The sequence below is a fragment of the Oncorhynchus kisutch genome, linkage group LG19 (assembly GCF_002021735.2).
Source record: "Oncorhynchus kisutch isolate 150728-3 linkage group LG19, Okis_V2, whole genome shotgun sequence".
Lineage (NCBI taxonomy): Eukaryota > Metazoa > Chordata > Actinopteri > Salmoniformes > Salmonidae > Oncorhynchus > Oncorhynchus kisutch.
This window is the reverse complement of record NC_034192.2, coordinates 60,775,582-60,802,265: the sequence shown is the minus strand read 5'-3', so window position 1 is coordinate 60,802,265 and position 26,684 is coordinate 60,775,582. Positions and strand designations below refer to the sequence as shown.

The 26,684-nt window shown below is 47.1% G+C and overlaps 1 protein-coding gene across 1 annotated transcript in view; it reads left to right on the top strand.

The window, feature by feature from the left end:
• The window catches only part of LOC109886016 (probable E3 ubiquitin-protein ligase MID2), a 204,902-nt gene extending 178,453 nt beyond the window's left edge, over positions 1-26,449 (top strand). The window contains 3 exon segments of the mRNA XM_031797035.1: positions 11,501-11,662; positions 23,909-24,116; positions 24,387-26,449. Coding sequence (XP_031652895.1) covers positions 11,501-11,662; positions 23,909-24,116; positions 24,387-24,801 — 785 coding nt within the window. The 3' untranslated portion in view covers positions 24,802-26,449.
• Positions 26,450-26,684: the final 235 nt, after the last annotated feature.

Below are 26,684 nucleotides of genomic sequence, written 5' to 3'. Positions count from 1 at the left end.
ACTGAGTTTAAATGTATTTGGCCGAGGTGTATGTAAACTACCGACTTCAACTGTACTTCCTACAGATCCTCCACAGAGCTGCTTTCTTCTCATCTACTATTCTTCACTCCTTCCTTTCTCTCTTCTCTAATCCTCTTTCCTGTTTTCCCCCTTTTCCCACCACTCCTCGCCTCCTCCCTCCTCTCCCTCTCCTCCCTCCTCCCCCTCTCCTCCCTCCTCTCTCCTCCCCCTCTCCTCACTCATCTCCTCCTCCCCCTCGCCTCCCTCCTCTCCCTCTCCTCCCTCCTCTCTCCTCCCCCTCTCCTCACTCCTCTCCTCCACCCCTTCTCCTCTCCTCCTCCCCTTCTCCTCTCCTCCTCCCCTTCTCCTCCCTCCTCTCCCTCTCCTCCCTCCTCCCCCTCTCCTCACTCCTCTCCTCCTCCCCCTCGCCTCCCTCTCCTCCCTCCTCTCTCCTCCCCCTCTCCTCACTCCTCTCCTCCACCCCTTCTCCTCTCCTCCTCCCCCTCTCCTCTCCCTCTCCTCCCTCCTCCCTCCTCCCTCCTCTCTCCTCCCCCTCTCCTCACTCCTCTCCTCCACCCCTTCTCCTCTCCTCCTCCCTCTCCTCCCTCCTCTCTCCTCCCCCTCGCCTCCCTCCTCTCTCCTCCCTACGATTTCTCTCCTCTCTCCTCCTCTCTTCTCCCTCCTCTCTCCTCCTCTCCCCCCTCCTATCTCCTCCACCTCTCCTCCCTCCTCTCTCCTCCCTACGATTTCTCTCCTCTCTTCTCCCTCCTCCCTCCTCTCTCCTCCCCCTCACCTCCCTCCTCTCTCCTCCCTACGATTTCTCTCCTCTCTCCTCCTCTCTTCTCCCTCCTCTCTCCTCCTCTCCCCCCTCCTATCTCCTCCACCTCGCCTCCCTCCTCTCTCCTCCCTACGATTTCTCTCCTCTCTTCTCCCTCCTCTCTCCTCCTCTCCTCCACTCAGTCCCAGCCTGCACCAACCTGCTCAGTCCCAGTGCTGCAGTGAAGTAGGATTTATTTCAGCAGTGATAGACTGAAGAGCTGAGGCCATCAACAGATCCAGAGTGGGAGGGAAGAGGTGGGCTGGCTGGGAGACCTGGGTTCAAATACTATTTGAAATATTTTCAAATACTTTTAACGTTTGTTTTTGCCTGCCTGGAGTTCCAGTTGGACTGGGTTTATACTATTGAGACTGTTCTATTGGTCCATTAACCTAGACAAGCCCAATCAAGCACAAATAAAGTATTTTAAATGTATATCAAATACTATTTGACTCCAGGTCTGCTGGCTGGCCTCACTGAGCTGCCATTACCTCCTCAGGAGGATAAGAGGGAGCTGGAGCTGAAATGATATTTCAGACTGCTGAGTTTGTAGCATTGCCTTTTTTCTGCATCTCTGAGTGCTTAAACGCTAACCACTGTTGATGTCATCTGATCCTTCTCCTCTCTCCCTGGAGGGGGAATGTGAGATGATATGTCTATATATCTGGTAGTACCAGTCAGGTACCAGGGATGGGAATGTGAGATGATATGTCTATATATCTGGTAGTACCAGTCAGGTACCAGGGTGGGAATGTGAGATGATATGTCTATATATCTGGTAGTACCAGTCAGGTACCAGGGGTGGGAATGTGAGATGATATGTCTATATATCTGGTAGTACCAGTCAGGTACCAGGGTGGGAATGTGAGATGATATGTCTATATATCTGGTAGTACCAGTCAGGTACCAGGGGTGGGAATGTGAGATGATATGTCTATATATCTGGTAGTACCAGTCAGGTACCAGGGTGGGAATGTGAGATGATATGTCTATATATCTGGTAGTACCAGTCAGGTACCAGGGGTGGGAATGTGAGATGATATGTCTATATATCTGGTAGTACCAGTCAGGTACCAGGGGTGGGAATGTGAGATGATATGTCTATATATCTGGTAGTACCAGTCAGGTACCAGGGTGGGAATGTGAGATGATATGTCTATATATCTGGTAGTACCAGTCAGGTACCAGGGGTGGGAATGTGAGATGATATGTCTATATATCTGGTAGTACCAGTCAGGTACCAGGGGTGGGAATGTGAGATGATATGTCTATATCTGGTAGTACCAGTCAGGTACCAGGGGTGGGAATGTGAGATGATATGTCTATATATCTGGTAGTACCAGTCAGGTACCAGGGGTGGGAATGTGAGATGATATGTCTATATATCTGGTAGTACCAGTCAGGTACCAGGGGTGGGAATGTGAGATGATATGTAGTACTGTAGGGTAGTGTTGTTTACTGTAGTACTGTAGGGTAGTGTTGTTTACTGTAGTACTGTAGGGTAGTGTTGTTTACTGTAGTACTGTAGGGTAGTGTTGTTTACTGTAGGGTAGTGTTGTTTACTGTAGTACTGTAGGGTAGTGTTGTTTACTGTAGTACTGTAGGGTAGTGTTGTTTACTGTAGTACTGTAGGGTAGTGTTGTTTACTGTAGTACTGTAGGGTAGTGTTGTTTACTGTAGTACTGTAGGGTAGTGTTGTTTACTGTAGTACTGTAGGGTAGTGTTGTTTACTGTAGTACTGTAGGGTAGTGTTGTTTACTGTAGTACTGTAGGGTAGTGTTGTTTACTGTAGGGTAGTGTTGTTTACTGTAGGGTAGTGTTGTTTACTGTAGTACTGTAGGGTAGTGTTGTTTACTGTAGTACTGTAGGGTAGTGTTGTTTACTGTAGTACTGTAGAGTAGTGTTGTTTTTATTTATTTATTTTATTTATTTTACCTTTATTTAACCAGGTAGGCAAGTTGAGAACAAGTTCTCATTTACAATTGCGACCTGGCCAAGATAAAGCAAAGCAGTTCGACAGATAAAACGACACAGAGTTACACATGGAGTAAAACAAACATACAGTCAATAATGCAGTATAAACAAGTCTATATACAATGTGAGCAAATGAGGTGAGAAGGGAGGTAAAGGCAAAAAAGGCCATGATGGCAAAGTAAATACAATATAGCAAGTAAAATACTGGAATGGTAGTTTTGCAATGGAAGAATGTGCAAAGTAGAAATAAAAATAATGGGGTGCAAAGGAGCAAAATAAATAAATAAATAAAAATTAAATACAGTTGGGAAAGAGGTAGTTGTTTGGGCTAAATTATAGGTGGTCTATGTACAGGTGCAGTAATCTGTGAGCTGCTCTGACAGTTGGTGCTTAAAGCTAGTGAGGGAGATAAGTGTTTCCAGTTTCAGAGATTTTTGTAGTTCGTTCCAGTCATTGGCAGCAGAGAACTGGAAGGAGAGGCGGCCAAAGAAAGAATTGGTTTTGGGGGTGACTAGAGAGATATACCTGCTGGAGCGTGTGCTACAGGTGGGAGATGCTATGGTGACCAGCGAGCTGAGATAAGGGGGGACTTTACCTAGCAGGGTCTTGTAGATGACATGGAGCCAGTGGGTTTGGCGACGAGTATGAAGCGAGGGCCAGACAACGAGAGTGTACAGGTCGCAATGGTGGGTAGTATATGGGGCTTTGGTGATAAAACGGATTGCACTGTGATAGACTGCATCCAATTTGTTGAGTAGGGTATTGGAGGCTATTTTGTAAATGACATCGCCAAAGTCGAGGATTGGTAGGATGGTCAGTTTTACAAGGGTATGTTTGGCAGCATGAGTGAAGGATGCTTTGTTGCGAAATAGGAAGCCAATTCTAGATTTAACTTTGGATTGGAGATGTTTGATATGGGTCTGGAAGGAGAGTTTACAGTCTAACCAGACACCTAAGTATTTGTAGTTGTCCACGTATTCTAAGTCAGAGCCGTCCAGAGTAGTGATGTTGGACAGGCGGGTAGGTGCAGGTAGCGATCGGTTGAAGAGCATGCATTTAGTTTTACTTGTATTTAAGAGCAATTGGAGGCCACGGAAGGAGAGTTGTATGGCATTGAAGCTTGCCTGGAGGGTTGTTAACACACTGTCCAAAGAAGGGCCGGAAGTATACAGAATGGTGTCGTCTGCGTAGAGGTGGATCAGGGACTCACCAGCAGCAAGAGCGACCTCATTGATGTATACAGAGAAGAGAGTCGGTCCAAGAATTGAACCCTGTGGCACCCCCATAGAGACTGCCAGAGGTCCGGACAGCAGACCCTCCGATTTGACACACTGAACTCTATCAGAGAAGTAGTTGGTGAACCAGGCGAGGCAATCATTTGAGAAACCAAGGCTGTCGAGTCTGCCGATGAGGATATGGTGATTGACAGAGTCGAAAGCCTTGGCCAGATCAATGAATACGGCTGCACAGTAATGTTTCTTATCGATGGCAGTTAAGATATCGTTTAGGACCTTGAGCGTGGCTGAGGTGCACCCATGACCAGCTCTGAAACCAGATTGCATAGCAGAGAAGGTATGGTGAGATTCGAAATGGTCGGTAATCTGTTTGTTGACTTGGCTTTCGAAGACCTTAGAAAGGCACGGTAGGATAGATATAGGTCTGTAGCAGTTTGGGTCAAGAGTGTCCCCCCCTTTGAAGAGGGGGATGACTGCAGCTGCTTTCCAATCTTTGGGAATCTCAGACGACACGAAAGAGAGGTTGAACAGGCTAGTAATAGGGGTGGCAACAATTTCGGCAGATAATTTTAGAAGGAAAGGGTCCAGATTGTCTAGCCCGGCTGATTTGTAGGGGTCCAGATTTTGCAGCTCTTTCAGAACATCAGCTGAATGGATTTGGGAGAAGGAGAAATGGGGAAGGCTTGGGCGAGTTGCTGTTGGGGGTGCAGTGCTGTTGTCCGGGGTAGGAGTAGCCAGGTGGAAAGCATGGCCAGCCGTAGAAAAATGCTTATTGAAATTCTCAATTATGGTGGATTTATCAGTGGTGACAGTGTTTCCTATCTTCAGTGCAGTGGGCAGCTGGGAGGAGGTGTTCTTATTCTCCATGGACTTTACAGTGTCCCAGAACTTTTTTGAGTTAGTGTTGCAGGAAGCAAATTTCTGCTTGAAAAGGCTAGCCTTGGCTTTTCTAACTGCCTGTGTATAATGGTTTCTAGCTTCCCTGAACAGCTGCATATCACGGGGGCTGTTCGATGCTAATGCAGAACGCCATAGGATGTTTTTGTGTTGGTTAAGGGCAGTCAGGTCTGGGGAGAACCAAGGGCTATATCTGTTCCTGGTTCTAAATTTCTTGAATGGGGCATGTTTATTTAAGATGGTTAGGAAGGCATTTAAAAAAAATATCCAGGCATCCTCTACTGACGGGATGAGATCAATATCCTTCCAGGATACCCCGGCCAGGTCGATTAGAAAGGCCTGCTCGCAGAAGTGTTTCAGGGAGCGTTTTACAGTGATGAGTGGAGGTCGTTTGACCGCTGACCCATTACGGATGCAGGCAATGAGGCAGTGATCGCTGAGATCTTGGTTGAAGACAGCAGAGGTGTATTTAGAGGGGAAGTTGGTTAGGATGATATCTATGAGGGTGCCCGTGTTTAAGGCTTTGGGGAGGTACCTGGTAGGTTCATTGATCATTTGTGTGAGATTGAGGGCATCAAGTTTAGATTGTAGGATGGCTGGGGTGTTAAGCATGTTCCAGTTTAGGTCGCCTAGCAGCACGAACTCTGATGATAGATGGGGGGCAATCAGTTCACATATGGTGTCCAGAGCACAGCTGGGGGCAGAGGGTGGTCTATAGCAGGCGGCAACGGTGAGAGACTTGTTTTTAGAGAGGTCGATTTTTAAAAGTAGAAGTTCAAATTGTTTGGGTACAGTCCTGGATAGTAGGACAGAACTCTGCAGGCTATCTTTGCAGTAGATTGCAACACCGCCCCCTTTGGCAGTTCTATCTTGTCTGAAAATGTTGTAGTTTGGAATTAAAATGTCTGAATTTTTGGTGGTCTTCCTAAGCCAGGATTCAGACACAGCTAGAACATCCGGGTTGGCAGAGTGTGCTAAAGCAGTGAATAGAACAAACTTAGGGAGGAGGCTTCTAATGTTAACATGCATGAAACCAAGGCTATTACGGTTACAGAAGTCGTCAAAAGAGAGCGCCTGGGGAATAGGAGTGGAGCTAGGCACTGCAGGGCCTGGATTCACCTCTACATCGCCAGAGGAACATAGGAGGAGTAGAATAAGGGTACGGCTAAAAGCTATGAGAATTGGTCGTCTAGAACGTCTGGAACATAGAGTAAAAGGAGGTTTCTGGGGGCGATAAAATAGCATCAAGGTATAATGTACAGACAAATGTATGGTAGGATGTGAATACAGTGGAGGTAAACCTAGGTATTGAGTGATGAAGAGAGATATATTGTCTCTAGAAACATCGTTGAAACCAGGAGATGTCATTGCATGTGTGGGTGGTGGAACTAATAGGTTGGATAAGGTATAGTGAGCAGGACTAGAGGCTCTACAGTGAAATAAGCCAATAAACACTAACCAGAACAGCAATGGACAAGACATATTGACATTAAGGAGAGGCATGCTTAGTCGAGTGATCAAAAGGGTCCGGTGAGTGGAGAGGTTGGTTGGTGATTTAGACAGCTAGCCAGGGCATCGGCAGCAAGCTAGCATAGGATGGAGGTCTGTTGTTAGCCACCTCTTGCGTTCCGACAGTAGATTAGTGGGGTTCCGTATGGTAGAGGGGATTAATCCAAATCACACAACAACAACAAAAATAAAAACAATAGATATAGTTATAGAGGCCCAAGAAGAAAACATAATAATAATAATAAAAAATTAAAAATTGTCCGATTGTCTATTCAGATAGCAGCCGGTAAGACAGCTAACGGTTAGCAGGCCGCAGATGGGCGTTCGGGTAACGTCGCGACGGAGGAGCCAGCCGAATAACTCCTTCGGGTAGATAACGTCGGCAGTCCAGTTGTGAAGGCCCGGTGGGGCTCCGCGAAGGCAGTAAAACGGGTCCGGATAGGTGACTGCAGCCCAGGTGTGATTGATGGAACTCAGGAGTGATTGACGGAGCTTGCTAGCTCCGGAATAGTTGATGTTTGCTCCGGAATCGACGAAGGCCGATAGTCACACGGATAGCAGCTAGCTAGCTGTGAGATCCGGGTATGAATGTCCAGAGAGCAGTCGAAATCCAGGGACATGGAGAGAAAAATTGGTCCGGTATGTTCCGTTCCGAGCCGCGCTGCGCCGTACAGAACTGGCGATAGATTTTCGAGCTAAAGGATAGCTGATGACCACAAACCATGGTTAGCTGAATACTAACGATTTTCCAGTAAAGGAGCTAACTAGCTTCTGAACTAGCTTCTGGATTAGCTTCTGGCTAGTTTCAGGCTAGCTTCTTGGAGTTTCTGGCTAGCTTCTTGGAGGATTACAGATCTGAGGTAAATAATACTTTTTTATAAATATACATTGGTGAGGCGGGTTGCAGGAGAGTGTTTTGAAGATGAGTTGATGGAAAATAAAAAATAAAATGTATGTGAAAAAGTTGTAAATATATATATATATACAGGACACGACAAGACGAGGACAAAAGACGTCTGAACTGCTATGCCACCTTGGAATGTAGGGTAGTGTTTACTGTAGGGTAGTGTTGTTTACTGGAGTACTGTAGGGTAGTGTTGTTTGTAGTATAGCGGTATATTGTAGTTATCAGGACAGTGTGTTTGTAGTATAGCAGTATATTGTAGTTATCAGGACAGTGTGTTTGTAGTATAGCAGTATATTGTGTTATCAGGACAGTGTGTTTGTAGTATAGCAGTATATTGTAGTTATCAGGACAGTGTGTTTGCAGTATATTGTAGTTATCAGGACAGTGTGTTTGCAGTATCCCATGCTCGTTCTATGAACCAACACTGTACACCTGGCGACCGTGTCACCGTGCACTGCGCCCGGCATGCCACAGGAGCCACTAGTGCTCGATGGGACAAGGACATCCCTGCCGGCCAAACCCTCCCCCTAACCCGGACGACGCAGGGCTAATTGTGCGCCACCCCATGGGTCTCCAGCTGCAACAGAACTTGGACTCGAACCCAGAATCTCTAGTGGCACAGCTAGCACTGGGATGCAGTGTCAGAGACCACGGCGCCACTCGGGAGGCCTGAACCTGTGTTATTACTTAAACATGCTCTTGGTTCCAGCTCCCTTCAATAATTCACGTCGTGTCCCTGTCGAAAGGGACATGTCGTATAGGCTGAAAGCTCTTCTGGTTTTCAAGCATAATGACAATACTTTGGAGACTGGGAGAAGAAAAAAAATAGTGGATATTTTGGAAAGAACAGTATTGTCGTTCTAGTTTACAGACCCACAGGACCCTGTATTTATCTATTTAGGAGACTTTGTTTTTTTACAAGGGTATGTTTTAGAAATTAAAATTACGTCTTTACTAACCACTACTTATTTTGGAATGTACATTTCTCTGTCCCAAGTATTGTTAAAGATTATGAGGCTGTAGTTTGAATGTGCATCATGCTGATCATAAGATTGCGCGTTGGTGATATGAGCATGTTGTGTTATAAGTCACATAGTGGTGTTGTTATAAGTCACATAGTGATGTTGTGTTATGTCATAGTGATGTTGTGTTATAAGTCATAGTGATGTTGTGTTATGTCATAGTGATGTTGTGTTATAAGTCACATAGTGATGTTGTGATAAGTCATAGTGATGTTGTGTTATGTCATAGTGATGTTGTGTTATAAGTCACATAGTGATGTTGTGTTATGTCATAGTGATGTTGTGTTATAAGTCACATAGTGATGTTGTTGTTATAAGTCACATAGTGGTGTTGTTATAAATCACATAGTGATGTTGTGTTATAAGTCACATAGTGGTGATGTTGTGTTATAAGTCCCATAGTGGTGATGTTGTGTTATAAGTCACATAGTGGTGTTGTGTTATAAGTCACATAGTGGTGATGTTGTGTTATAAGTCATAGTGATGTTGTGTTATAAGTCACATAGTGATGTTGTGTTATAAGTCACATAGTAATGTTGTGTTATAAGTCACATAGTGATGTTGTGTTATAAGTCACATAGTAGTGATGTTGTGTTATAAGTCACATAGTGATGTTGTGTTATAAGTCATAGTGATGTTGTGTTATAAGTCACATAGTGATGTTGTGTTATAAGTCACATAGTGATGTTGTTGTTATAAGTCACATAGTGGTGTTGTTATAAATCACATAGTGATGTTGTGTTATAAGTCACATAGTGGTGATGTTGTGTTATAAGTCACATAGTGGTGTTGTGTTATAAGTCACATAGTGATGTTGTGTTATAAGTCACAGTGATGTTGTGTTATAAGTCACAGTGATGTTGTTGTTATAAGTCACAGTGATGTTGTTGTTATAAGTCACATAGTGGTGTTGTTATAAATCACATAGTGATGTTGTGTTATAAGTCACATAGTGATGTTGTGTTATAAGTCACATAGTAGTGATGTTGTGTTATAAGTCACATAGTGATGTTGTGTTATAAGTCATAGTGATGTTGTGTTATAAGTCACATAGTGATGTTGTGTTATAAGTCACATAGTGATGTTGTGTTATAAGTCACATAGTGGTGTATAAGTCACATAGTGGTGTTGTTGTGTTATAAGTCACATAGTGATGTTGTGTTATAAGTCATAGTGATGTTGTTGTTATAAGTCATATAGTGGTGTTGTTATAAATCACATAGTGATGTTGTGTTATAAGTCACATAGTGGTGATGTTGTGTTATAAGTCCCATAGTGGTGATGTTGTGTTATAAGTCACATAGTGGTGTTGTGTTATAAGTCACATAGTGGTGATGTTGTGTTATAAGTCATAGTGATGTTGTGTTATAAGTCACATAGTGATGTTGTGTTATAAGTCACATAGTGATGTTGTGTTATAAGTCACATAGTGATGTTGTGTTATAAGTCACATAGTGATGTTGTGTTATAAGTCACATAGTAGTGATGTTGTGTTATAAGTCACATAGTGATGTTGTGTTATAAGTCACATAGTGATGTTGTGTTATAAGTCATATAGTGGTGCTGTGTTATAAGTCACATAGTGGTGATGTTGTGTTATAAGTCACATAGTGATGTTGTGTTATAAGTCATATAGTGGTGTTGTGTTATAAGTCACATAGTGATGTTGTGTTATAAGTCATAGTGATGTTGTGTTATAAGTCACATAGTGATGTTGTGTTATAAGTCACATAGTGATGTTGTGTTATAAGTCACATAGTGGTGTTGTTGTGTTATAAGTCACATAGTGATGTTGTGTTATAAGTCATAGTGATGTTGTGTTATAAGTCACATAGTGATGTTGTGTTATAAGTCACATAGTGATGTTGTTGTTATAAGTCACATAGTGGTGTTGTTATAAATCACATAGTGGTGTTGTGTTATAAGTCACATAGTGGTGATGTTGTGTTATAAGTCACATAGTGGTGTTGTTGTGTTATAAGTCACATAGTGATGTTGTGTTATAAGTCATAGTGATGTTGTGTTATAAGTCACATAGTGATGTTGTGTTATAAGTCACATAGTGATGTTGTGTTATAAGTCACATAGTGATGTTGTTGTTATAAGTCACATAGTGGTGTTATAAATCACATAGTGATGTTGTGTTATAAGTCACATAGTGGTGATGTTGTGTTATAAGTCACATAGTGGTGTTGTTGTGTTATAAGTCACATAGTGATGTTGTGTTATAAGTCACATAGTGATGTTGTGTTATAAGTCACATAGTGATGTTGTGTTATAAGTCACATAGTGGTGTTGTGTTATAAGTCATAGTGATGTTGTGTTATAAGTCACATAGTGATGTTGTGTTATAAGTCACATAGTGATGTTGTGTTATAAGTCACATAGTGGTGTTGTGTTATAAGTCACATAGTGGTGATGTTGTGTCATAAGTCATCGTGATGTTGTGTTATAAGTCACATAGTGATGTTGTGTTATAAGTCACATAGTAGTGATGTTGTGTTATAAGTCACATAGTGATGTTGTGTTATAAGTCACATAGTGATGTTGTGTTATAAGTCACATAGTGATGTTGTGTTATAAGTCATATAGTGGTGCTGTGTTATAAGTCACATAGTGGTGATGTTGTGTTATAAGTCACATAGTGATGTTGTGTTATAAGTCATATAGTGGTGTTGTGTTATAAGTCACATAGTGATGTTGTGTTATAAGTCATAGTGATGTTGTGTTATAAGTCACATAGTGATGTTGTGTTATAAGTCACATAGTGATGTTGTGTTATAAGTCACATAGTGGTGTTGTTGTGTTATAAGTCACATAGTGATGTTGTGTTATAAGTCATAGTGATGTTGTGTTATAAGTCACATAGTGATGTTGTGTTATAAGTCACATAGTGGTGTTGTGTTATAAGTCACATAGTGATGTTGTGTTATAAGTCACATAGTGATGTTGTGTTATAAGTCAGACTTGGTGTTGGAACAGGGAGTGTGAATAAGTCAGACTTGTTAACTTGTCAGGTCTGTATCTCTAGGTCTCTATAACAGTCTGTATCTCTAGGTCTGTATAACAGTATGTATCTCTAGGTCTGTATAACAGTATGTATCTCTAGGTCTCTATAACAGTCTGTATCTCTCTCCAGGTCTGTATAACAGTGTGGACAGTTGGATGATTGTCCCCAACATCAAGCAGAACCACTACACGGTGCACGGCCTGCAGAGTGGAACACGTTATGTCTTCTTTGTCAAGGCAATCAACCAGGCAGGCAGCCGCAACAGCGACCCAGCCCGCCTCAAAACCAACAGTAAGTCCCCCAGTCCTCTATCCCTTCAGCCCGCCTCAAAACCAACAATAAGTCCCCCAGTCCTCTATCCCTTCAGTCTGCCTCAAAACCAACAGTAAGTCCCCCAGTCCTGTGGTCGTGCCATACCCCCCGGCCCTCCAGACCCTGCCTTCCCAGTTGCTTGGCTGAGCCCGAGGCTCTTTTCTCTCTGGGTAGACACACTGGCCCCCCGGCCTCTAATTAGACCAGTGGTGGAAAAAGTACCCAATTATCATACTTGAGCAAAAATACTACTTGAATGATCCTACTTGAGCAAAATACTACTTGAGTGAAAGTCTAAAAGTAGCTGGTTTTAAATATACTTAAGTATCAACAGTAAAAGTACAAATAATTAAAAATTCATTATGTTAAAAGCAAACCAGGCATTTGGGATGACGAGGAATGTTCTTTTGATAAGTGTATGAATTGGACCATTTTCTGTCCCGCTAAGCATTTAAAATGTAACGAGTACTTTTGGGTGTCAGGGAAAATGTACGGAGTAAAAAGTACATCATTTTCTTAAGGAATGTCGTGAAGTAAAAGTAAAAGTTGTCAAAAATATAAATAGTCAATTAAAGTAAAGTACAGATACCCCAAAAAACTACTTAAGTAATATTTTAAAGTATTTTTACTTAAGTACTTTACACCACTGAATTCGACCAGTTCTTCCAGACATTAGATAACAGCCACTGGCTAGATAGATGAGAGAAAAGGCTTTATTGGTATGCAATACTTGGACCGACGCCACCCAACCAGCGATAATGACTCCATTAGACCCATCACTCACTTTCCCTCCCTCCCTCCTTCCCTCCCTCCTTCCCTCCCTCCCTACCTCTCGCCCTCCCTCTCGCCCTCCCTCTCTCTCTCACTCTCTCGCCCTCTCTCTCTCTCTCTCTCTCCCTCTCTCTCGCCCTCCCTCTCTCTCTCTCTCTCTTTATCTCTCTTTATCTCTCTCATCCCTCTCTCTCTTTATCCCTCTCTCTCTCTCTCTCTCTCTCCTCTCTCTCTCTCTCTCTCTCTCTCTCTCTCTCTCTCTCTTTATCCCTCCCTCCCTCCCTCTCTGTCTCTCTCTCTCTCCCTCTCTCTCTCGTTCTCCCTCCCTTTCTCTTTCTCTCTTACCCTCCCTCCCTCCTGATCACACGGTAAGTTGGCTAATGTCATGATTTCTCCCTCCTCACACCTCTACAGCCCTGCCTGTCTGCCTCTCTCTCACTCAGGGCTTCAATTACTTACAAATGCCCCTGTTACAGCCGGATAGGCGCTGACAGCATTCAAATGGATTATTGCATCAGAGAGGCTATGGAGTCACCCGGGGGGAGGTTTAGAGGTGAAACACAGGGTATGTGGAGCTAGCAGTGAGTTAGCTTGTCTTCCCTTTCTCATTCCTCCTTCCCTCTCTCATCCCTCTATTCTCTGTCGGTGGAGCCGTAGGCTGCCAGATGTTTATCACTGGGCCCAGCAGCTAGGCTAAGCTCACACACACACACACTGTCTCGCTGTTTCTCCCGTCATGGTGCCTACTGGCCGGCACCCGCAGCATCAGCATCAGCCAAGTTGTGGCATGCAGTCCTCTGTCTTTCCTCTCTCCTCCCCTTCTCTCCTCTCTCCTTCCTTCTCTCCTGTCCCATCCCCTTCTCTCCTCCTCTCCTCTCTCCTCTCTCCTTCTCTCCTCTCCCCTTCTCTCCTCTCCCCTTCTCTCCTCTCTCCAGTCCTCTCCCCTTCTCTCCTCCTCTCCTGTCCTCTCCCCCTCTCTCCTCCTCTCCTGTCCCCTCCCCTTCTCTCCTCCTCTCCTATCCACTCCCCTTCTCTTCTCTCTCCTCCTCTCCTGTCCCCTCCACTTCTCTCCTCTCTCCTTCTCTCCTGTCCCATCCTCCTCTCTCCTTCTCTCCTGTCCCATCCCCTTCTCTCCTCTCTCCTGTCCTCTTCCCCTTCTCTCCTCCTCTCCTGTCCCCTCCCCTTCTCTCCTCCTCTCCTATCCACTCCCCTTCTCTCTCCTCCTCTCCTGTCCCCTCCCCTTCTCTCCTCTATCCTCCTCTCCTGTCCCCTTTCTCCTCTCTCCTCCTCTCCTATCCACTCCCCTTCTCTCCTCTATCCTCCTCTCCTGTCCCCTCCCCTTCTCTCCTCCTCTCCTATCCTCTCCCCTTCTCTCCTCTCTCCTCTGTCCTCCTCTCCTGTCCCCTCCCCTTCTGTCCTCTCTCCTCTCGTGTCCCCTCCCCTCCTCTCTCTTCCTTTCCTTTCTCCTCCTCTCCTGTCCTCTTCTCTCCTCCTCTCTCCTCTCCTCCTCTCTCTTCCTCTTCTCTTCTTTTTCCTCATCTCCCGACCCCTCCCCTCTCCTCTTGTACCAACTGAGCCACTACACTCCCACTCACTGTCATTCATTCCCTTTAGATATATAGAGATGAATAGATCTGTATAGCAGCATGTCCTCCCCCTCTAGCTCTCAGGTTTATCCTCTTCATTATTGGAATCAGCCAGCTAGCATAATAACACAACAGAACCTGTAGATGCACCAAAGGGTAGCTCTCTCTCTCTCTCTTTATTTCTCTCTCTCTCTCTCTCTCTCTCTTTATTTTCTCTCTCTCTCTCTCTTTATTTCTCTCTCTCTCTCTCTCTCTCTCTTTATTTCTCTCTCTCTCTCTCTCTCTCTTTATTTCTCTCTCTCTCTCTTTATTTCTCTCTCTCTCTTTATTTCTCTCTCTCTCTTTATTTCTCTCTCTCTCTCTTTCTCTCTCTTTATTTCTCTCTCTCGATCTCTCTCTCTCTCTCTTTATTCTCTCTCTCTCTCTCTCTCTCTCTCTCTCTCTCTCTCTCTCTCTCTCTCTTTATTTCTCTCTCTCTCTCTCTTTATTTCTCTCTCTCTCTCTCTCTTTATTTCTCTCTCTCTCTCTCTCTCTTTATTTCTCTCTCTCTCTCTCTCTCTCTTTATTTCTCTCTCTCTCTCTCTTTATTTCTCTCTCTCTCTTTATTTCTCTCTCTCTCTTTATTTCTCTCTCTCGATCTCTCTCTCTCTCTCTCTCTTTATTTCTCTCTCTCTCTCTCTCTCTCTCTCTCTCTCTCTCTCTCTCTCTCTCTCTCTCTCTTTATTTCTCTCTCTCTCTCTCAATTTAATTCAAAGGTCTTTATTGCCATGGAAAAACATATGTTAGCATTGCCAAAGCAAGTTAAATAGATAATAAACAAAAGTGAAATAAACAATATAAAGTGAACAGTAAACATTACACTCACAAAAGTTCCAAGGGATTAGAGACATTTCAAAGGTCATATTATGACCATATACACTGCATTCAGAAAGTATTCAGACCCCTTGACTTTTTCCACATTTTGTTACGTTACAACCTTATTCTAAAATGTATTAAATCGCTTTTTTCCTCATCAATCTACACACAATACCCCATAATGACATCACAATACCCCATAATGACATCACAATACCCCATAATGACATCACAATACCCCATAATGACATCACAATACCCCATAATGACATCCCAATACCCCATAATGACATCCCAATACCCCATAATGACATCCCAATACCCCATAATGACATCACAATACCCCATAATGACATCACAATACCCCATAATGACATCACAATACCCCATAATGACATCACAATACCCCATAATGACATCACAATACCCCATAATGACATCACAATACCCCATAATGACATCACAATACCCCATAATGACATCACAATACCCCATAATGACATCATAATACCCCATAATGACATCACAATACCCCATAATGACAAAGCAAAAACTGTTTTTTGGGGTTTTTTTCTGCAAATGTACTAAACAGGTCAAACTGAAATATTACATTTACTGAAGTATTCAGACCCTTTACTCAGTACTTTGTTGAAGCACCTTTGGCAGCGATTACAGCGTTGATTCTTCTTGGGTATGACGCTACAAGTTTGGCACACCGGTATTTGGGGAGTTTCTCCCATTATTCTCTGCAGATCCTCTCAAGCTCTGTCAGGTTGGATGGGGAGCATCGCTGCATAGTTAATTTCAGGTCTCTCCAGAGATGTTCGATCAGGTTCAAGTCCGGGCTCTGGCTGGGCCACTCAAGGACATTCAGAGACTTGTCCCGAATACAACACACTCCTGTGTTGTATTGGCTGTGTGCTTAGGGTCGTTGTCTTGTTGGAAGGCGAACCTTCACCTCAGTCTGAGGTCCTGAGTGCTCTAGAGCAGGTTTTTATCAAGGATCTCTCTGTACTTTGCTACGTTCATCTTTCCCTCGATCCTGACTAGTTTCTCAGTCCCTGCCTCTGAAAAACATCCCCACAGCATGACGCTGTCACCACCATGCTTCACCGTAGGGATGGTGCCAGGTTCCCTCCAGACATGATGCTTGGCATTCAGGCCAAAGAGTTCATGGTTTCATCAGACCAGAGAATCTTGTTTCTCGTGATCTGAGAGTCCTTAAGGTGCCTTTTGGCAAACTCCAAGCAGGCTGCCATGTGCCTTTTACTAAGGAGTTGCTTCCATCGGGCCACTCTACCATAAAGGCCTGATTGGTGGAGTGATGCAGAGATGGTTCTCCTTCTGGAAGGTTCTCCCATCTCCAGAGCTCTGTCAGAATGACCATCGGTTTCATGGTCACCTCCCTGACCAAGGCACTTCTCCCCCGATTGCTCAGTTTGGCCAGGTAGCCAGCTCTAGGAAGAGTCTTGGTGGTTCCAAACTTCTTCCCTTTAAGAATCATGGAGGACACTGTGTTCTTGGGGACATTCAATGGTACAGAAATGTTTTGATTCCCTTCCCCAGATCTGTGCCTCGACACAATCCTGTCTCGGAGCTCTACGGACAATTGTTCAACCTCTGGCTTGGTTTTTGCTCTGACATGCACTGTCAACTGTGTGACCTTTAATAGACAGGTGTGTGCTTTTCCAAATCATGTCCAATCAATTGAATTTACCACAGGTGGACTCCAATCAAGTTGTAGAAACATCTCAAAGATGATCAATGGAAACAGGATGCACCTGAGCTCAATTTTGAGACTGAATACTTATGTAAATAAGCTATTTCTGTTTTTATTTTTTATGTCTGAAAACCTGTTTTCGCTTTGTCATTTTGAGGTAATGTGTGTAGATTAATGAGGGGAATTTTTTTATTTAAACCATTTTAAAGTAAATGTGAAAACAGTCAAGGGGTCTGAACACTTTCCAAATGCACTGTAGGTATAGTTTTTTGTTTGCTCTAGGGCAACTGTGTCTAGATGGAATTTTTGTATTTTGTGGTCCTGGCAACTGGACCCCTTTTCTCTGGAAGTAGTATACACAGAAGAAGCTCTTCACCAACATGTCGTAGAGGTGGAGAGAAAATGAGTCACGACAACAACAATGAAAAGCCATTCGTGGTGTTTGGTTTGGATGTGGTTGGTTGGTCCCCCCTCCTCAAGCACACAGCCATTGAGGTGAAGCGCCCGAAGCTTTTAAGTACCACAGGATGAGTTTTAGTGAAAGCCTGAAACCTTCAGCAGTAAGTTGTTTTTTTTGGGGGGGTTGTTGTCATATTTTTTCGTACAACTAGACGAGAAGCGGCTTGGAGATTTTAGCTTTAGGTTGTCACATTTCAGCCTTGCTTTGCAAAACACATTTCACAAATAACAGGGACATGTAACGTTAAACCCAAAACTTCCTCCACTCAAAAAAACACAGAAATTAGAACATAAATGCTGTACTCTGGATGGGTAAACTGTACATAGAACGAGCTGTTATCTACACTATTACACAGGAATCATTTAAGACACCAAACTGTTATCTACACTATTACACAGGAATCATTTAAGACACCAAACTGTTATCTACACTATTACACAGGAATCATTTAAGACACCAAACTGTTATCTACACTATTACACAGGAATCATTTAAGACACCAAACTGTTATCTACACTATTACACAGGAATCATTTAAGACACCAAACTGTTATCTACACTATTACACAGGAATCATTTAAGACTATTAGACAAATATATCACTTGTTCTTAAAGGTCTTGACTTCACATTGACAAGCTCGGATATTCACCATTTTCAGTAGAAGAAAGGTTCATACATTAATAATACTGGTGGATGGAGGAGGAGATGGAGGGTAGAGGAGGAGATGGAGGGTTGAGGAGGAGATGGAGGGTTGAGGAGGAGATGGAGGGTAGAGGAGGAGATGGAGGGTAGAGGAGGAGATGGAGGGTAGAGGAGGAGATGGAGGTAGAGGAGGAGATGGAAGAGGAGGATGGACATATAGGGAAGAGGAGGAGATGGAGGGTAGAGGAGGAGATGGAGGGATATATAGGGAGGAGGAGATGGAGGGTAGAGGAGGAGATGGAGGAGGAGGAGATGGAGGGTAGAGGAGGAGATGGAGGAGATAGAGGGATATATAGGGAGGAGGAGATGGAGGGTAGAGGAGGAGATGGAGGGTAGAGGAGGAGATGGAAGAGGAGGATGGACATATAGGGAAGAGGAGGAGATGGAGGAGGAGATGGAGGGATATATAGGGAGGAGGAGATGGAGGGTAGAGGAGGAGATGGAGGGTAGAGGAGGAGATGGAGGAGGAGGATGGACATATAGGGAAGAGGAGGAGATGGAAGAGGAGGAGGAGATGGAGGGTAGAGGAGGAGATGGAGGGTAGAGGAGATGGAGGAGGGGGAGGAGATGGTAGGGATATATAGGGAGGTGGAGGAGGCGATGGAGAGGAGTAGGGTGGAGGTGGGGGGTTGAGGGATGCAGAAGGAGGGTGGAGGTGGGGGTTGAGGGATGCAGGGGAGGGGGAGGTGGGGGTTGAGGGGATGCAGAAGGAGGGGGGGAGGTGGGGGTTGAGAGATGCAGAAGGAGGGGGGAGGTGGGGGTTGAGGGATGCAGGGGAGGGGGGAGGTGGGGGTTGAGGGATGCAAAGGAGGGGGGAGGTGGGGGTTGAGGGATGCAGGGGAGGGGGGAGGTGGGGGTTGAGGGATGCAGAAGGAGGGGGGAGGTGGGGGTTGAGGGATGCAGAAGGAGGGGGGAGGTGGGGGTTGAGGGATGCAGAAGGAGGGGGAGGTGGGGGTTGAGGGATGCAGAAGGAGGGGGGAGGTGGGGGGTTGAGGGATGCAGAAGGAGGGGGGAGGTGGGGGTTGAGGGATGAGGAAGGAGGTGGGGGTTGAGGGATGCAGAAGGAGGGGGAGGTGGGGGTTGAGGGATGCAGGGGGAGAGGGGAGGTGGGGGTTGAGGGATGAGGAAGGAGGGGGGAGGTGGGGGTTGAGGGATGCAGGGAGGTGGGGGTTGAGGGATGAGGAAGGAGGGGGGAGGTAGGGGTTGAGGGATGCAGAAGGAAGGGGAGGTGGGGGTTGAGGGATGCAGGGGAGAGGGGAGGTGGGGGTTGAGGGATGCAGAAGGAGGGTGGAGGTGGTGTCCTTTCTGCTTGTCTGTCTGACCCTCAGCCTGCAGCCAAGGCACATAATCCCACCTCTCCTTCATCTTCTCCATGACATCTGTCCATCTCTCTGTCTGTGTGTCCCGAGGGTAGAGTTGTCATTTAGTCCAGGTCTCTCTCTGTCTCTCTCTCTCTGTCTCTCTCTCTCTCTCTCTCTCTCTCTGTCTCTCTCTCTCTCTCTCTCTCTCTCTCTCTCTCTCTCTCTCTCTCTCTCTCTGTCTCTCTCTCTCTCTCTGTCTCTCTCTCTCTCTCTCTCTCTCTCTCTCTCTCTCTCTCTCTCTCTCTCTCCTGTAGCAGGGAGCGTGATAGTGTCAACAAGCCTCCCTCTCCTTGCCTCTGACAGGTTTACTCCAGCACATAATCCCAAACACTGCACTCATAAAGTGTGTGTGTGCTTTTGAAATGCATTTCCATAATTTCCCTTCCTCCGATAGCCACAGCGCTTTAGATACACATACATAACCCCACTCAGAACGGGTACGCAGCTGACACAGAAACACATTGTTCCGGCTTTCATTCCGACTCCTCAGTGTCTCAACAATACACAGACACTAAGAGAACGGTGAGCATCAGTGAAGAAATGTCTAATCCCATCTCTGTATCTCAAATAGTTGTATTAATTATTAGACCATAGACCAGGGCCCATAGACCAGGGCCCATTGACCAGGGCCCATAGACCAGGGCCCATAGACCAGGGCCCATAGACCAGGGCCCATAGACCAGGGCCCATAGACCAGGGCCCATTGACCGGGCCCATAGACCAGGGCCCATAGACCAGGGCCCATAGACCAGGGCCCATAGACCAGGGCCCATAGACCAGGGCCATAGACCAGGGCCCAGCCCATAGACCAGGGCCCATAGACCAGGGCCCATAGACCAGGGCCCATAGACCAGGGCCCATTGACCAGGGCCCATAGACCAGGGCCCATAGACCAGGGCCCATTGACCAGGGCCCATTGACCAGGGCCCATAGACCAGGGCCCATGACCAGGGCCCATAGACCAGGGCCCATTGGGTTCAAAGGTATATAGTGAATAGGGTGACATTTGGGTTGCACACCTGGTCTCAGTGGTAAAATGATGGAATCTTTTTAAAAGGTGGTGATGCCGTTAAGTGACACCTTGGCTCTGTCTGTGTCCCGGGCCCCTGTAGGAATTCACTGGTAATGAGAGATGCTGTGAGTGTCTGTGTCCCGGGCCCCTGTAGGAATTCACTGGTAATGAGAGAGATGCTGTGAGTGTGTGTGTGTGTGTCCCGGGCCCCTGTAGGAATACACTGGTAATGAGAGAGGTGTGTGTGTGTGTGTGTGTGTGTGTGTGTGTGTGTGTGTGTGTGTGTGTGTGTGTGTGTGTGTGTGTGTGTGTGTGTGTGTGTGTGTGTGTGTGTGTGTCGGGCCCCTGTAGGAATACACTGGTAATGAGAGAGATGCTGTGAGTGTGTGTGTGTGTGATGACTTGTTTCTGGTTTCTTGATTGTCACGTGTGTGTGTGCGTCAGTGTACCCGCCTGTGTGTGCGTCAGTGTACCCGCCTGCGTTTGTCCTCTGTCAACCCGTCTCGTGCAGCGGCTTCAGTCCCCTCCTCTCCTCAGCCAGCCAGACCAACAGTCCCCTCCTCTCCTCAGCCAGCCAGCCAGACCAACAGTCCCCTCCTCTCCTCAGCCAGCCAGACCAACAGTCCCCTCCTCTCCTCAGCCAGCCAGCCAGCCAGACCAACAGTCCCCGCCTCTCCTCAGCCAGCCAGACCAACAGTCCCCTCCTCTCCTCAGCCAGCCAGCCAGCCAGACCAACAGTCCCCTCCTCTCCTCAGCCAGCCAGCCAGCCAGACCAAACAGTCCCCTCCTCTCCTCAGCCAGCCAGCCAGCCAGACCAACAGTCCCCTCCTCTCCTCAGCCAGCCAGACCAACAGTCCCCTCCTCTCCTCAGCCAGCCAGCCAGACCAACAGTCCCCTCCTCTCCTCAGCCAGCCAGCCAGCCAGACCAACAGTCCCCTCCTCTCCTCAGCCAGCCAGCCAGCCAGACCAACAGTCCCCTCCTCTCCTCAGCCAGCCAGCCAGCCAGACCAACAGTCCCCTCCTCTCCTCAGCCAGCCAGCCAGCCAGCCAGACCAACAGTCCCCTCCTCTCCTCAGCCAGCCAGCCAGACCAACAGTCCCCTCCTCTCCTCAGCCAGCCAGACCAACAGTCCCCTCCTCTCCTCAGCCAGCCAGACCAACAGTCCCCTCCTCTCCTCAGCCAGCCAGCCCAACAGTCCCCTCCTCTCCTCAGCCAGCCAGCCAGACCAACAGTCCCCTCCTCTCCTCAGCCAGCCAGCCAGCCAGCCCAACAGTCCCCTCCTCTCCTCAGCCAGCCAGCCAGCCCAACAGTCCCCTCCTCTCCTCAGCCAGCCAGCCAGACCAACAGTCCCCTCCTCTCCTCAGCCAGCCAGCCAGCCAGCCCAACAGTCCCCTCCTCTCCTCAGCCAGCCAGCCAGCCAGACCAACAGTCCCCTCCTCTCCTCAGCCAGCCAGACCAACAGTCCCCTCCTCTCCTCAGCCAGCCAGACCAACAGTCCCCTCCTCTCCTCAGCCAGCCAGCCAGACCAACAGTCCCCTCCTCTCCTCAGCCAGCCAGCCAGACCAACAGTCCCCTCCTCTCCTCAGCCAGCCAGCCAGCCAGACCAACAGTCCCCTCCTCTCCTCAGCCAGCCAGCCAACCAGCCAGACCAACAGTCCCCTCCTCTCCTCAGCCAGCCAGCCAGACCAACAGTCCCCTCCTCTCCTCAGCCAGCCAGCCAGACCAACAGTCCCCTCCTCTCCTCAGCCAGCCAGCCAGCCAGCCAGACCAAACAGTCCCCTCCTCTCCTCAGCCAGCCAGCCAGCCAGACCAACAGTCCCCTCCTCTCCTCAGCCAGCCAGCCAGCCAGACCAACAGTCCCCCTCCTCTACTCAGCCAGCCAGCCAGCCAGCGAGACCAACAGTCCCCTCCTCTCCTCAGCCAGCCAGCCAGCCAGACCAACAGTCCCCTCCTCTCCTCAGCCAGCCAGCCAGACCAACAGTCCCCTCCTCTCCTCAGCCAGCCAGCCAGCCAGACCAACAGTCCCCTCCCCTCCTCTCCTCAGCCAGCCAGCCAACCAGCCAGACCAACAGTCCCCTCCTCTACTCAGCCAGCCAGACCAACAGTCCCCTCCTCTACTCAGCCAGCCAGCCAGCCAGACCAACAGTCCCCTCCTCTACTCAGCCAGCCAGCCAGCCAGCCAGACCAACAGTCCCCTCCTCTACTCAGCCAGCCAGCCAGCCAGACCAACAGTCCCCTCCTCTCCTCTCCTCAGCCAGCCAGCCAGCCAAACCAACAGTCCCCTCCTCTCCTCAGCCAGCCAGCCAGACCAACAGTCCCCTCCTCTCCTCAGCCAGCCAGCCAGCCAGACCAACAGTCCCCTCCTCTCCTCAGCCAGCCAGCCAGCCAGCTAGCCAGCCAGCCAGCCAGCCAGACCAACAGTCCCCTCCTCTCCTCAGCCAGCCAGCCAGCCAGACCAACAGTCCCCTCCTCTCCTCAGCCAGCCAGCCAGCCAGCCAGACCAACAGTCCCCTCCTCTCCTCAGCCAGCCAGCCAGCCAGCCAGACCAACAGTCCCCTCCTCTCCTCAGCCAGCCAGCCAGCCAGACCAACAGTCCCCTCCTCTCCTCAGCCAGCCAGCCAGCCAGACCAACAGTCCCCTCCTCTACTCAGCCAGCCAGCCAGACCAACAGTCCCCTCCTCTCCTCTCCTCAGCCAGCCAGCCAGCCAAACCAACAGTCCCCTCCTCTCCTCAGCCAGCCAGCCAGACCAACAGTCCCCTCCTCTCCTCAGCCAGCCAGCCAGCCAGACCAACAGTCCCCTCCTCTCCTCAGCCAGCCAGCCAGCTAGCCAGCCAGCCAGCCAGACCAACAGTCCCCTCCTCTCCTCAGCCAGCCAGCCAGCCAGACCAACAGTCCCCTCCTCTCCTCAGCCAGCCAGCCAGCCAGACCAACAGTCCCCTCCTCTCCTCATCCAGCCAGCCAGCCAGCCAGACCAACAGTCCCCTCCTCTCCTCAGCCAGCCAGCCAGCCAGACCAACAGTCCCCTCCTCTCCTCAGCCAACCAGCCAGCCAGACCAACAGTCCCCTCCTCTCCTCTCCTCAGCCAGCCAGCCAGACAGACCAACAGTCCCCTCCTCTCCTCAGCCAGCCAGCCAGACCAACAGTCCCCAGGAAATGTGTTACAGAGCCTGTGTGTGTGTGTGTGTGTGTGTGTGTGTGTGTGTGTGTGTGTGTGTGTGTGTGTGTGTGTGTGTGTGTGTGTGTGTGTGTGTGTGTGTGTGTGTGTGTGTTTGAACATGTCTGCGCTCGCAGCGATAAGCAGATCAAAAGCAGAGAATCTTTTCATGTAATTGGCTTCCAGAAGCACAGTGCCAAAGCATCTCATATCCGTCCGCAGTAACACTCACTCTGAAAAGGAGATTATTGGGCAGGCAGGGAGGGAGGAGAGAGAGAATGGAGGAGATGGAGGGAGCTTCATTGTTGCTCATTAAAGCCCAGTAAGACGAGGAGGAGAAGGAGACGGGAGGTGTCAGAGATAAATGTCAGGTTGTCCAAGGCCAAGGGTCTTGTTAGAGATGTGTAAATGTTATGTTCCCTGCCATAAAACTCACAGCATTATTCACAATATCCTAGTTTTGATGTTCATCTCAGACACTTGACCTGACGCCGATTGTCCCGCCTGTCTTTCTTCTGCTGCTGATGTCAAATGATGATGTGTGCTAAACCCAGAGAACCTCTGTGAAGCTAAACGGCTCTCCTCCAATCTCTCCACCTCAGGTCAGCCTTTTAAGCTTGACCCGAAGACGGCCCACAAGAAGCTGCGTCTGTCCAACGACTGCCTGACCATGGAGAAAGATGAGAGCTCCCTGAAGAAGAGCCACACTCCAGAACGTTTCAGCAGCACGGGTTCGTACGGAGCAGCAGGATCTGTCTTCATGGATAGCGGCTGTCACTACTGGGAGGTGTTGCTGGGCGCCTCCACCTGGTGAGTTGGCTTTTTGATAATACTGTTCACAGCTTCAAGCAGACACACTTTATTTACCTCCACCAATCATTTAATATCCACTATAGTAGTGGAATAATCTTTTATCGATACCAAAATAGGAACCATTCTAAAATGTTGTATTTTCTACACTTTTGATTTCTTCTCTACAATAATGACAAAAGACGTGCGATACTTATAGTTTTCACTGAACGTTCCAAACCTCAGTCAATGACTGGCCCCTTCCTAACGCTCTGTAATCCCCTCTGACAGGTACGCTGTGGGCGTGGCTTACAAGTCAGCCCCTAAGAACGAGTGGAGTGGTAAGAACTCGTCCTCCTGGGTGTTTTCCCGCTGTAACAACAACTTCATGGTGCGTCACAATGGCAAGGAGATGCTGGTGGAGGCCAGCCACCAGCTCAGACGTCTGGGAGTCCTTCTGGACTACGACAACAACTCCCTGTCCTTCTACGACGCCATGAACTCCCAACACCTGCACACCTTCGAGGTCAGCTTCCTGCTCCCTGTGGCGCCCACCTTCATGATCTGGAACAAGTCGGTGATGATCCTGTCGGGGCTTCCTGTGCCGGACTTTGTGGACTGCCCTGAGGAACACCAGGAGGGGATGACGACCCTGTGTCGCCAGCAGGAGTCACCCTACGTGTCGGGTATGAAGGGCTGTCACTAAGACCGGGACTGGGGCTGCGACTCGGCCTGTTGTCACAGAGACGGCTGAGATTGGGGTCGTTGTCACGGAGACCGATGAGGGCTTGGACTGGACTCACTGGACTGGGCTGGGTTTGACTCACTTACTTCCTGGGTTTGTGGGCCAATGGGGTAGAATCTTCCTCATCCTCTGCTTCCTCCTTCCTCATTTTCCCCAGCTCTCCTTTCTTGTCGTGGATGGTTTCAGTGACAATGCCTACTACTTGTCTCAGTGTGAGGATTTGTTTTGTTGTTTCTGATATTTACAAATCATCACAGAAGCTTGACCTGCATTATGTGACTACTAGTCTTGTATTATAAGAAACTTTATTAATCATGATTGATTAGAGAATGTTAATTATTCATGAATAATGAGTTGCTTTTTAGAGTTACATTTATTTCCCTAATGTGTAAAAAGAAAAAGACAGAAAATGAATTTGGGCAGCATTGTTCTTCCTCTAGAAAGCATAGGGAATTTATATTGTATAGAAAACGGATATGATTATGATGTTTAATGCGATTCTAAACACAGTAAAAATTGACAAAACTGACAGAGAAAAAAAGTTCACAAAGTTGAATATTCAGGGAGGAAACGGTTAAACCATTTGATTTACTATCGGTTTTGATGTCATAGCATGATATGTTATTTCCTATGTGATTGGTTCACACCTCATGTTTTGTTTGGTTTTGATCTGTCGAAAAGCATGCTGCATTATGGGATCCCACTTTAAACCTCTGGTTCACAGGTTATTCTATATAAACTCTATCTCCTTAACCCTTTACTGGTTCATTTCCTGGTTATCATGAGGCACTCCGTGACCCCTGACCAATAGAGTCTCTCACAGTCACCACGGAACTCCACCACCTCCCCTCACGTCCAATCACTGGTCGAGGTTTACCTTACTACAGAGAGGTGTGTTATTATAGTTTGTTCCTTTGTATAAAGTCCCAAGACAATGAAGACCTGTTATTTTCTTATAGAAATCATCAGATTTTCAGTCAAAGAAAATCCCATATTAACCAGATATGGAGAAGAGAAGACCATATCAAATCTATGACATTTTCATCAAATAAGTTAAGTGTTACATAATCCTATATTTATTTGCTTTTTATGAGTTGGTGGTGTAGATTATAAATATGATTTTCCTCTGATTGATATTCAGGGATTGAATACATAGTGGGTCTGATCAAGACAATCAATAGCATATTGTTATGCAGGCAGGTGAAACATAACAAGGAATGTGTAACAGGAAAAGGGATGAACTGGCAGAACGAAATACTTGACATACTAACTGTTACATACCGAAAACAAAATGGATGCTTTATTTTTTACAGTGAATTCAACTTAGTAGTGAAGATATTGGGAACAGACAGACTCGTACTACTGGTAATGCCACCGTCCTGATGGCTGTGGTTCCATCTCACTCCACTCATCCGTGGATTTACACTGTGTACCCAAACGGCACCCTACAAAATGGATGCTTTATTTTTTACAGTGAATTCAACTTAGTAGTGAAGATATTGGGAACAGACAGACTCGTACTACTGGTAATGCCACCGTCCTGATGGCTGTGGTTCCATCTCACTCCACTCATCCGTGGATTTACACTGTGTACCCAAACGGCACCCTATTCCCAATATAGTACACATCTTTTGAAAGTCAAAAATAATGCGCTATGTGGGGAATTAGAGTACCATTCAATCCAACCTTAGTTTTCCATTCCGTTTCCTGTTTCTGTTTGTTTGTTTTTAAGTTCCTGTTTTTAATTGAAAGCACAAACTACCCAATATGGCAGATTTCTACTTGGCAGAGTGAGAGTTGGAGATATATGAATGGATCTGTATCTAACTGCCGGTGAGCCAGGA